This window comes from Diabrotica virgifera, chromosome 5, assembly GCF_917563875.1.
Source record: "Diabrotica virgifera virgifera chromosome 5, PGI_DIABVI_V3a".
In the NCBI taxonomy this organism is placed as follows: domain Eukaryota; kingdom Metazoa; phylum Arthropoda; class Insecta; order Coleoptera; family Chrysomelidae; genus Diabrotica; species Diabrotica virgifera.
The window spans coordinates 225,837,144-225,850,412 of record NC_065447.1 but is presented as its reverse complement, the minus strand read 5'-3'; the positions used below and the strand labels follow the sequence as shown (position 1 = coordinate 225,850,412).

Genomic DNA, 13,269 nt, shown 5'->3' with positions numbered 1-13,269 from the left:
AAAAAATAAAATGTAGCTGGACCTCTCTGCTTCGAATAGACTGAACTTCTACTACTGAACCCAAATGAGCAAAAAACCAAAAAATATTTTCAATCAACAAAAGATTTTGTCCGCAATTTTTAACATGTACCGGGTGTCCACTTATATTTTCCCCCATTTTAACTGCGTATAACTTCTAAACGGCTCAAGATAGAAATACGCGGTCTTCGCTGAAATGTTTTATTTTAGTAAAAGTTTTGTCTGAATGGATTGAATTTTTTATATCGCTTTCAAATACAAAAAGAAATGGCGGATTTTTGAAAAAAGCGTTGTTGACTTTTTTTAATGGAACACCCAGTATATTTTTTTTTTGTAAATTGAAAGAAAGGTCATTCACCTATCCAGCGATATAAAGTTTTTCAAAATCGGTTGTCAAATCACTGAGTAATTAATTTTTAAAACGAGAGGTGCAACGTGGATATCACATACCTAAATAACATAATTAAGCAAATTGATATTATGTTATGCGATTTCCACATTGCATCTCTCATTTTAAAAATTATTTGCTCAGTCATTTGACAACCGATTTTAAAAAAATTTATATCGCTGGATAGGCAAATGACCGTTTTTTTAAGCTTTTAGGTAAATGACCATTTTTTATATCGCTTTTAAATAAAAAATGGCAAATTTAAAAAAAAACGTTTATCGGTTATCAAATGACTGAGCAATTAATTTTTAAAATGAGAGATACAATGTGGAAATCACATAACATAATATTATCAATTTGCTTAGTTATATGTTATTTAGGTATGTAATATCCACGTTGCACCTCTCATTTTAAAAATTAATTACTCAGTGATTTGACAACCGATTTTGAAAAACTTTATATCGCTGGATAGGTGAATGACCTTTCTTTCAATTTACAAAAAAATATACTAGGTGTTCCATTAAAGAAAGTCAACGTTTTTTTCAAAAATCCGCCATTTTTTTTCGTATTTGAAAGCGATATAAAAAATTCAATCCATTCAGACAAAACTTTTACTAAAATAAAACATTTCAGCGAAAACCGCATATTTCTATCTTCAGCCGTTTAGAAGTTATAGGCATTTAAAATGGGGGAAAATATTGTGTAAATAACAAGGTACAAAATGAAAGAGGCATTTTGGTGAAAGTCTGGTCACGGTATTTTCGGAAAGTTCTCAGAAATATTCAGAACGTTTTCAGAATAAATATTCCATCTTCAATGCTGCTAATGAAAAGGTATACATGTTTAAAGCCACTAAATACATGGGTGAAAACCCTTTAACTGTTATTAAATTGATGTTAAATTACATGATTGATTTAAGCAGATTCATTTCATGGCAATGTAAACTCCCACATGAGTTTCTGGTCTGGAGATAGGTTCTGCAATCTGACCATGGGTAGCAACTCTATACTCAAATTTTTGTGATATATATCATATACAGCCAAATACAGGAAATTACATTTTCCTTGTAGACTATAGTTTAACATCAAATCTGAGCAACTAAGTGTAAAGAAGCTGTACTAGACAGATAATGACTTTGTGGTCTGTCAGGGTCTTCGAATAGTTTTTGATTTTTGTAGCAGAGATGGCTATTATTATATTAAAAAAAATTGATGATCTAAATATAATATTATCTTAACTTAAACTTACTCTACACTTCCATCCATATTTTGGAATAGAAGTAACTATCGGTCTTTGACATCCTGCATGGTAGACTTTATCACATTGTTCGCAAGACATTAATTTTGACTCATCTCCGACAGTCCGACAAACCTGACAGCATCGGCATTTTCGACACTGCCATCCAGCTCGAACACCTACAAGCATAATATTTTGATGAACATTTGGATTCTATACTACTTAATAATATAAAAAAACATTGTAATTGATGTTATCAAAATACAGTAAGTGCAAATAGTACTAACTTAAATCAATTTACTCACCTGGTAACTGCGCTAAACCAACACAGGTTCCATGATAATGTGCACCGCATGTTGAGCAGTACATTAAGTTTGATATATCTCCCATAGTGCGGCATGTAAAACAAGGTGTAGCTAAAACAACGAAGATACGTATTATGTAGATTGACTAAACAGAAACCCAGTATTCTTAATTATTTAATTATACAGGGTTGCAAGAAAGTCTGGCAACACGTTATTTTCTCGGAAATCGCTAGAACGATTTTTATAGATTTTGGTGGGTAAGGGTCTTTTAATGCGGCCGATATTATAGTGGTAATTACATTGTTGTCAAATCTTCCGTTTTTCTGGAAATCTAACTAACTTTCTTATTTCAAATAGAACACCCTATATATTTTTTAAGTTTTGGAATCCTTAAGGGATACTGATTATTTTTCATATGATATTCCCTATACCTAAATGCCATAATTTTGGAGTTATTGCTACATTTATTAAAAAAAATTAATAATTTCAAAAAATCAATTTTTTCGGCTCGGATAGACGTCATTTTAGGTTCTTTGGATCATTGAGAACAAAAAAGGTCTTTTGTAATTTTTCTCTAAAGTTAATCTTTTTCGAATTATAAACAATATAAAACTGAAAAAAAAAACGAAAAATTACGATTTTCAAGGTTCAAAAACACAAGTAAAAAAATATTTTTTTAAATTACAAAGGACCTAAATTCAAGATCAAACCTTTTATCAGATACCTACCTGTAAAAATTTTTGGAACGTTTTATTCTAAAATATTGTTTTTTTAATTGTTAATGAAGCGCATATGAGAGAACGGGCTATCGGGCTGTATTAACAACTAAAAAATAATATTTTAAAATGAAACAAGACCAAATTGCTTATCGGTAACTGATAAAAAAGGCTTAAACTTGAATTTAGGCACTTCGTAGTTTTAAAAATAATATTTTTTACTTATGTTTTTGTACCTAGAAAATCGTCATTTTTCGATTTTTTTCAGTTTTAAATTGTTTATAACACAGAAACGATTAACTTAGAGGAAAATTACGAAAGACCTTTTTTGTTCACCATGATCCAAGGAACCTAAAATAATGTCTACCCGGACCAAAAAAATTATTTTTATAAATTGTTTAAAAATTTTTTTTTTTTAATAAATGTAGCAATAACGCCGAAAATATGGCATTTAGGTATAGGGAATATCATATGAAAAATAATCAGTGTCTCTTAAGAATTTCAAAACGCAAAAAATATACAGGGTGTTCCATTTGAAATAAGAAAGTTCATTAGATTTCCAGAAAACGGAAGATTTGACAACAATGTAATTACCACTATAATATCGGCCGCATTCACCCACCAAAATCCATATACATCGTTCTAGCGGTTTCCGAGAAATTACCGTGTTGCCAGACTTTTTCGTAAACCTGTATATCAAAAAATGTCCTCACAAAACTGTTTTTATCCTTAGTCACAACTTAAGTTGTAGTTTGATAATGCTTATGGGTACAGCAAACACTAATAATTTGTGAAGTTTCGCCACTCGGTTTTTAAGAAGATCATTTTAACAGCATTGGTTAACAATACCATAGTCTCGAGCACAAGAGTGTCTGAATAGCATAGTGATAGTGGTTCCCAAAATCAGTTTTTGAAAGGATCATTTTAGCAGCATTCGTTAAGAAGCTACATCAGCGCGTCATCAAGACAGAAAACGTGTTCCAAGATTGCAGCTTTAATTTTGAATATTTTGTCGACTTATTTGGCACACATATACCTAGATCTCATGTCTAGATTTTGTGGCACATTAGGACTACTAAAATCGAACATATTATAGCAAGAAATCAAACTTAACTTACTGATTTGGCAACATTTAGCATGCCTATGAGTATATTATTATAACAATACTGTGCCTTCGTCTTTGATAGTGTCCTGTACTGCCGACGCACTGTTGCCAAAGGTTCGTAGAACTTTCCAAAAAGTGTGGCTAGTATCTTATGAATTAAAATTGATAACGCGCTGATGAAGCCTCTTAACAATAACATAGTGTCGAGCGCAAGTGTCTGAATCAAAATTCAAAATTGGCGCAATAATATGAAATGATTGTAATTTCGAGAAGACTCTATTCATGTGAATTTCATTGCATTTGAGTGACATTACTTTTTCCATAAGTGCAGGGTGTTTTTTGTAAATTATTCAGCACTACGTACCTTCATTAAGCATGGCAACTTGTCCTATATGATTAGAACAGAAAGTAGAAATCGACATAATTTCCTGAAAGGCACCAGCGGCGGTAGCACACGGAAAATGAAAAACTTTATTACAAGAATCCAAGTTACATGTTACACTAGCTCCATAATGATTACATAATGAACACTTTTTGGAAGAACATTGTAAGACAACTGGACCCACATCTAGCAGAGCTGAATTTTCTAAAAAAAAAAACAAAATGTGTTAAAAAAACTTAACAAGGAAGTTGATAAAATGTTTTACCTGCTCGTGTAACTCCATTAGACCACAGAGCACAGTTCCTATGAACATAGAACTGACCATTTGGTTCAAATAGACTGGTTACATCACAAACTTCATTATACCCAATAATAGTAAGTTCGTCAACATATTCACTATTCATAGATGGATGCCTACATTTGTTAAAACCCTTCTGCCTTCTACAGGTTACAGGTCCCTTGGGACTCTTATCTCCTCTGTCCTTGTCAGGAGCTTGCAAGGCTTTCTCTAAAATTTGTTCTGCAGCGACTTTGTGTGGCAAAAAACCTTCTGGGCAGTTCAACCTGATAACAAAATAGTTATTATCTATGGTACATTCCATGTCAAATCACTCAGATTAAAACGTTTGGATCTCCGATTTGTCTGAAACTTGTGTGTATAAAAGTAAAAATAATTTAGCTTCTGCGTAACGTAAAAATAAGACATTTAAGCTCAAAAAGTCTTCTTCTTTTTCTCAAAATATCATTTTAAACGATTTTACAGTGATTTGGTATTTATTTAAACAAATTTGCATTTTTTATCATACATTATCAGTGGAAAAAATAATGTTTTAATAGAAGGGACTCAAAAATACCATTATAAGGCATAATAACAAGTTATTTTGTTTCAGGACAAGTTTTTGAACAAATTTTCGTGTAGAAAACGTTAAAATACCGTTTTTTATATTTTCCTCCATTCTCGAAATACATCTGTACGTTAGAATTGAAAGGGCGGAAGTCACTTTCAGTTTGTTTTGCAGTAGATCAAAATTAGTGCTCTTAATTTGTACACCATAATTTTAAATGCCGTTAAAATTATCAAATAATGTTGCAGCTTTATGATTTAAAGGAAAGTGGTAAAGCATGCTTTTTATTTTATTTTACAGGAACATAATCGGCGTTAAGTTGTTTTGTATTGAAATAATAAATAATTTAGGACTACAGCCTTTTTTGTTCTGTGGTACTATATCAATAAAAAAAACAGGACAGCCGCCCTTTTGGTATGATTTTATTAGGAAAAGAACGTTATAATCAGAACTTAACATTACAGAAATAATACAAAACTTAAATTAAAAAGCATTTAATCATCTTCGGAACATGAAGAATTGTTTTCGTTAATGACAACTTTATTTTTTGTTGTTTTTAATGGTAAATGGATTTATAGTAGGAATGGTAAATAGAAGGTACCCATTCTAGCAATTCCATTAGGTGGTTACATTTTGAACTATCAATTGGAATTGAATTTTCATTATTTATTTGGTCCAATGTCTTTGGTAGGAAACCATCCAGAGAACTTCTCAGTTTCCTTTTAAAATTGACAGATTTAAAATTTTCCTGGGAAAATGTTGTTTTATAAAACATAATGCCAGGGTGGTCTCTTTCGACTTTCAAGCGCACAATTTTAGAGGATAGAAAGGGTTCATTGTCTGTGTTCCGTTTCCGACTCACAAACGGGCTTGTCGATTCTTTGCCCATTTTTCAAAGTTAAAAAAGTCACTTGTTCTCATCTCATAAACAATAAGTTGTTTTAACAAACTGCAGGTCCTTATAAACTGGGCCCATTCATGAGGTACAGAAATATTCATAGTGGGCAGTCTTTTCTTCTTCCTCTTAATTATTAGTGTATGTATTGTGTCTGCTTCGTTGTGTGTATGCCCCTTTAGTAAATATTTATGATGAATTCTAACTACCGAGGTGTTATGAACATATACATACAAAATTTAAAAAAAAATCGGTTTTGGCCAGAGCAGTTGTCTGACCAAAATGTTACCTCTTCTGTTGTAGAAGGTAAATTTTTTAACCACATTATTACAGCGGAAGCTATCTCGTTGCCACCCTTTTTTGTAATAGACTCGTCCCACATGAAGCATGAACCTTCGGCAGTACTATCATTATAGACGGTAAAATTAAATATCCATAACTGTTTTAAATCAAACGATTTTCCATTAGTTAACATAGGTGTAGGGAGGCATTTTTGCAAATCCATCATTGCTACGACTTCTTTTAAATTCTGCTTGCATCTTATCTTATCCTGCCTTTTTAACTTGTATCTGTTATCTGCGTCATTCAAATGATTTGCTTTTTTCTTTAAAATATCTTCAACATTAGGATATGCCTCTTTTCGCTATTTTCAAAACTGTCACAGGTGTCACATGTATCAATGTTAGGGGGCTTGAAATGAAGATTGAACTCAGTAGAACCATCTTCTTTGCTCTTGATTCAGACATTTTTTGTTGTTATTTATTATCACATTAATCTCGATAAAAAAAAAGTTACTTTTATCTATAAACCATGCAAAAACATTAGCTTATAACCTCAATTTTTACACAGCTGACAGGCGGTTGTCCATAGAGATTGGACTACCGTCTTTTTAACAATCAGTGTGCCATGCAAAAAAGACTGGTGTACCACATAGGGCTTTTTGCAATAAATTTCACAGTGGACATCCGACTTGCAATTTTAGTAATATTGCCTGTATAACCACCTATTATTAACCACCATTCGAAAGATAACACCTTTAAGTGTATTATTTGCTGCATATCTCCATTTACTGTAAAAATGGACTACCGCCCTTTCAATTCTAACGTACAGACATGTCCTTCGATATGGCTGAAAATTTTTCCACAGGTAGTCAAAACACAGGTCTTTAAGTAGTTAAAAGAATTTCTATAGTTTTACAATACAAAAAAAATTACATGCAATAATATCAGAGTCAAAAATATAAGCGTCTACTGTAAGTACAATTAAATTGGATGGCGTTATGCATAACTCGACCAAGCGCCAAAACACAGTTTTGAGATAAATGGCTTCAAAGTTTTTCGTTTCTTAAAAATGCATTTATTAACATATTTGCACTAAATTGCATTAACAGAGGAATGATCACCTATAACTCTTTGTGGTTGCAAAGTTTCAATATAATCGCACCTACCATATTCTAGAAAAAAAAATAAAATGTCGCTTGGTCTACTTATGCTTTAAATATATTTTAGGAAGTTTAGCTGTTATACATTACTAGACCAACTACCATTTATGTCATTTGGTCTATTAATGCAAAAGAAAATATTGCGATATGCCTCTTGTAATCACTAAATAAATAAACTAGTATTTTTTAATTTATATGTTAAACGTGTATTGCTACGACATAATCAATTCAATTATCATTAAATATATTTTTTGCATTTTATTGCTCTAAATTTATTTTACCATTCAATAGCGTTAATTCCAATGCAGTTAAAATAATATCAATAAAAAATTGGAGTATACAGAGTTTTTTCTGTTCTTGACTGAAACCTGCTCATATTTGAAGATAATTCCTCAATTTAGAAGTCTAATAACGAATAATACACAATAACGAATAACAATACAGTTACTTTTATTTGCATACACAATGCAATAGGTACTTGCTTGCACATTAACCCCTTAAGGCAAGCGTCCACAGACCCGCATCGTACGCATCGGACGCATCGTACGCAACGGATTTTAGTTTGCCTTGTACAGAAACTTATGTAACCGCGTCCACTGATCCGCATCGTACGGATCGCATTATCGATTGTCAAACTAAAATCCGTTGCGTACGATGCGTACGATGCGGGTCTGTGGACGCTTGACTTTAATGTCTCTAACACGAGCGACCATTAAATTTTATCTTTCAAAATTTTTCAAGCAATCGTAAGGTTGGTATTTGTATAAAAGCGTAAAAATATCTAAATTATCTAAATAGCTGTAAAATCTTTTCTACATTTTTCTTCTTCTAATTTTACATCTATACCTTTTTTTATTGTCCAGACTGAGTTGTCATTGTAAAACGATATTTATTTATCTATTAACTTGCAGTAGGGTCCATTGACAATTCATAAATTGAATTTTGTTGAATTGTTAAAAATCTGTTGTTATTGGAAGCGTTAGTGTACTAACCAGCGGTACATAGGTACCTTTTTTTATTGCTCAGCCAGTGTTAAGACATTTAGTCTGGGCTGATTATCGGAGAATAGGCCATTTTTGGGAAAAGTTATTTACCAGCAATTTTATTGCTGGATTCGAAGCTTATGATTATATATATTAATAATATAGGTATGCAAAGTCCGCAGATAGTGTGCTACTTTTTTTATAAATAAAATGGCGCCCGAAAATCGTGTTTTTTTCAATTATTGCCCTATAACTCCGAAGATTTTAACTTTACAACAAAAATACTCGAATAAAAATTCACCGTGATTAAATTCTGCATAGAGACGTGTTTTTCCGGATCTGCTCCGACGAAAATTTTCGTCGGAAAATGCAGATTTTCCCAACAAAATCTTTAATTTTCAAATAAAGTTTTAGATAAGTAATTATCTACCAATAATTAAGTAATTTGGTGACTTAAAAGCCTTCTTGGTTTAGATTATAGTTCCAAAAGCTGGTGAAAATTAAACGAATATTTTAGCAACAATTCAATTGTTAAATAATAATTTACGGTCGCAATAATAACCAAAATAATTATGATACACTGATCAAACTTTGAAATCTTATAAAGATGAGAAGCCTATTTAACATTTTGTCGACAAAATATAAATTTTTTATTTTTTTGCATAATCTTTAAATGTTTAAAAAAAATAGTTATAAACAAATTAACGTTTCTCAAAAAGTTTTTATTATATTATAATTTTAAAAAATAGCTAAAATGCGCATTTTAAATATCTTGAAAATGAATGCTTTAAAACTTTTTTGCAACCATTTGCAAAAAAGTTATGAAACAGCAAAGTAAACATAGGATTGCTACGGTGTTTATAATTTTTTTTAATTCTTTCAAAGCTTAGAAGTGAGTTTAAAGTACAAGCTAATTATTTACAAAAAAAATCGATTATCAGTTTAATAGTTATATTTTAATTAAAGATTATAAATATATTTTTTTGTAATTTACACGCACGAAAGTAGATTCATACAGTACTGTAGCCAAAAATTTTCACTCGGAGCGACGACCGGCCGCGCGAGACGTACACTTTTATAAATAATACATGCTGCGTGTCAGTCTCTTCGAGTGAACATTTTAGCTCCGACTCTGTATCAGGCCTACTTTTGCGCTAAAAATTACAACAAAAAGTATTTTTAATCTTTGATTAAAATATAACCATTGCACTAATTTTTGACATTCTTTGTAAGTAATTAGATTGTACCATAGACTCACTTTTAAGCTTTGAAACAATTAAAACAAATTATAAACAACGAAGAAATCGTATATTTACTTTGTTGTTTCATAACTTTTTTGCAAATGGTTGGAAACATTTTTTAAAGCATTCATTTTCAAGACCTATGAAATACGAGTTTTAAGTATTTTTTAAAATTAGAATATAATAAACAATTTCTGAGAAATGTTAATTTGTTTATAACAATTTTTTTAAAACATTTAAAGATTATGCAAAAAAATGAAAAATGTATATTTTGTCGACAAAATATTAAATAGGCATCACACCTTAACAATCTTTTTAAGTTTGATCAATGTCTCATGATTATTTTGGTTGTTATTGCGACTGTAAATTGTTAATTAACAATTGAATTGTTGCTAGAATATTCGTTTCATTTTCACCGGCTTCTGAATTTATAATCTATACCAAGAAAGCTTTTATTTCATCAAGCTATATAATTATTAATAAATAATTACTGGCCCAAAAAATTTATTTTAAAATTCGAGATTTTGTTGGGAAAACCCACATTTTCCGAGGAAAATTTTCGTCGGAGCAAATCGGAAAAAACATGCGTCTATGTAGAATTAAATTGGGGTGAATTTCTATTTGAGTATTTTTGGTGTAAATTTAAAATCTTCGGAGTTATAGAGCAATAATTGAAAAAAATACGATTTGTCGGCGCCATTTTGTTTATAAAAAAAGTAGCACACTATCTGCGGACTTTGCATATCTATATTAATAATATACAGGATCTTATAATTCGATTCCAGCAATAAAATTGCTGGTAAATAACCTTTCTTTGTACTTTACTAATTATACCAGCGTATTATAACTATTTTTTTTTCAAAATTTATAGATTATGCAAAAAAAAAAAAATTTATTTTGTCGATAAAATATTAAATAAGCATCTCATCTTTATAATCTTTATGTTTGATCAACGTATCATGATTATTTTAGTTATTATTGCGATCGTAAATTGTTAATTAACAATTGAATTGTTGCTAAAATATTCGTTTAATTTTCACCGGCTTCTGGAATTATAATCTATACCAAGAAAGCTTTGATGTCACTAAGTTATTTAATTATTGATTAATAATTACTTACCTAAAACTTTATTTGAAAATTAGAGTTTTTGTTAGGAAAACCCGCATTTTCCAGGAAAATTTTCGTCGGAGCAAATCGTGAAAAACGTATCTCTATGCAGAATTTATTTGGGGTGAATGTTTATTTGGGTGTTTTTTTTGTAAAGTTAAAACCTTCGGAGTTATAGAGCAATAATTGAAAAAACTACGATTTGTCGGCGCCATTTTGTTTATAAAAAAGTAGCACACGATCTGCGGACTTTGCATAACTATATTATTAATATATAGGATCTTATAATTCGATTCCAGCAATAAAATTGCTGGTAAATAACTTTTCCATGAATTTTGCTAATTAGCCCAGAGTAATTGTAAAATGAGGTTTATTTTTTAATAAGTTGCAGTCGGAACCATTGACAATCGATACGAATTAAATTTTGTAGAATTTTCAGTATTTGGTTTTTATACAAAGCGTTAGGGTATTTGAAACAGTCTGAGGTGAATCGTGTTTTTTTATTCTTAGAACTATTTTAAGCCTTCATAGAGATTTTATATAGAATATTTGTATTTTTCAATTTAATTATAAATAAACACATTTTCACTTTAAAAAAATTCGATCATTTTTTGACTGAAACTTCAAAATAATGTGTACATTAAGGGATACAAAAATGTTATTTTTTCCAAACGCTTAGTTTAGCATAACCAGACCAATGACGCTTATTCGGCGCTTAGTCTACTATTGCGAAACTAAAAATGGCCGTTATGGATGTAGTCTTGTTATGCAAAACTAAAAACCCTTAGAAAACAGAATGTCGCTTGGTTTAATTTTGTTTTTCTTAGTAACCGTTAATGTGACAATAACAGGGATTTTTTCCAAGATAGTTTTAGCTATGTGTCACCAGAATCCGCTGTTATCTCGATTTTAGAGAAATGGCGCTTGGTCGAGTTACGCATAACGCCGTCCAATTGGAAAATATCGACTGCATGAAAAAAATTGTTAACAAATATTGTAATACATAATTGTAAATGTGATTTATTTGGAACAATTTCAATTCCTACCATTTTTGTTGTAAAGTTAAAAATGGCGGAGATATTGAACAACTGCTATCAAACCAATCAGGTTTTACGTTCCCGTTTTTTACCGCATACGTACTACCTTAAATATTGATTTTAGCAAAAAAATGAGAGAGATGTCATTATCTATACTCCGTCTACCGAACAGACGGAGTAATCACCTGAATAAATCACAATATTTCTTCAAAATACCTTAACACACGACCTTCTACACAATACCGATAACAAGGTATTCGGTAATTGGTATTATCAGCATTGTGTACAAGGCCGTGCGTTAAGGTATTTTGAAGAAATATTATGATTTATTCACTTGATTACTCCGTCTGTTCGGTAGACGGAGTATAGAAGATGTATTGTCTAAAAGATCTGTCATTATTTTCCCCCTTAACTCGGAAAATATCGAAGACACAAAAATCCTGTAATCAAAGAAATTGCATTTTCAACAATTTTAGCCCTTACACTTTTTGTCAAAAAGTTAAAAATGACGGAGTTATTGAGCAAAAACGGTTTTCCTTTAAATCCAATATGGCGGCTAAGGCAACGGCGAAATTCATTCGCAATTTTAAATTTACACTACTATTGACCCCCTAAAGATTAGAAAAATAAGATTTCGGACAGCTCGTCATGCAAGGTCAAATGCTATCCCGACTAGACTACATAATTTTGATTCTTATATTATTGTATGTACATACCTTTTCTTGTATTATAAAACTATACAAATTCTTTTAATCACTTAAAGTCCTGTGCTTTGGCTATCTGTGGGTAAATTTTTAAGCCAAATCGAAGGACATGTATTTTAGGAATGGAGGAAAATGTAAAAAACGGTATTTTAACGTTTTCTAGACTAATATTTGATCAAAAACTTGTTTTGAATCAAAATAGTATGTTATAATGCCTTATAATGACATTTTTGAGTCCCATCCATTAAAACAATATTTTTCCATTGATACTTTACGATAAAAAATGCAAGTTTGTTTAAAAAAATACCAAGTCACTGTAAAATCACTTAAAATGACATTTTGAGAAACAGAAGAAGAATACGGTTCGACTTTAAATGTCTTATTTTTACGTTCCGCAGAAGCTATACACCTATTTTCAGACAAATCAGAGATCCAAAAGTTTTTTTGATCCAAAAATGGAATCACCCGTATATAACTTACATAATAAAAAGAAATATTACCTTAGCATTTCCCCTTGTCCCAATTGACTCCTTTCTCCTAAATTACAAAAGGCACAAACCTTCCCAGGCCAATGTTCTGGAAAATACGGAGGTTCTTCCATAGATGGAAGCAACTTTTCTCTCTCTGGATATAAAAGTGCTCCTGTTTCTGGATCCAATATAGCTTGCTCATCAATAGGTGATGGAGTAAAGGGGGAGAAATCAAAATCCGATCTGTCTGGTTGTCTGACACTCCTATTTCCCATGCCTCTTCTACTAAAACCTGGTGGTCTAGGTTTCCTAACTCTTGTCATACCTGTTCCTCCTCCTCTTACAACTCTCGGTAAGCCAGGCTTACCTAAAAAAAAATTATAGAATATACAGTGT

General features: G+C 31.1%; 1 protein-coding gene across 4 annotated transcripts in view; it reads right to left on the bottom strand.

Annotated features, from left to right (window-relative positions):
- LOC126885295 (histone-lysine N-methyltransferase 2C-like) overlaps positions 1-13,269 on the bottom strand; it is a 173,740-nt gene that overhangs the window by 131,649 nt on the left and 28,822 nt on the right. For all 4 annotated transcript variants that reach the window (XM_050651808.1, XM_050651810.1, XM_050651809.1 and 1 more), the window contains exons 3-7: positions 12,904-13,240; positions 4,416-4,714; positions 4,133-4,354; positions 1,948-2,058; positions 1,655-1,821 (exon numbers count right to left, since the gene is read on the bottom strand). In XM_050651808.1, coding sequence (XP_050507765.1) covers positions 1,655-1,821; positions 1,948-2,058; positions 4,133-4,354; positions 4,416-4,714; positions 12,904-13,240 — 1,136 coding nt within the window. The remainder of the gene's footprint in view (positions 1-1,654; positions 1,822-1,947; positions 2,059-4,132; positions 4,355-4,415; positions 4,715-12,903; positions 13,241-13,269) is intronic.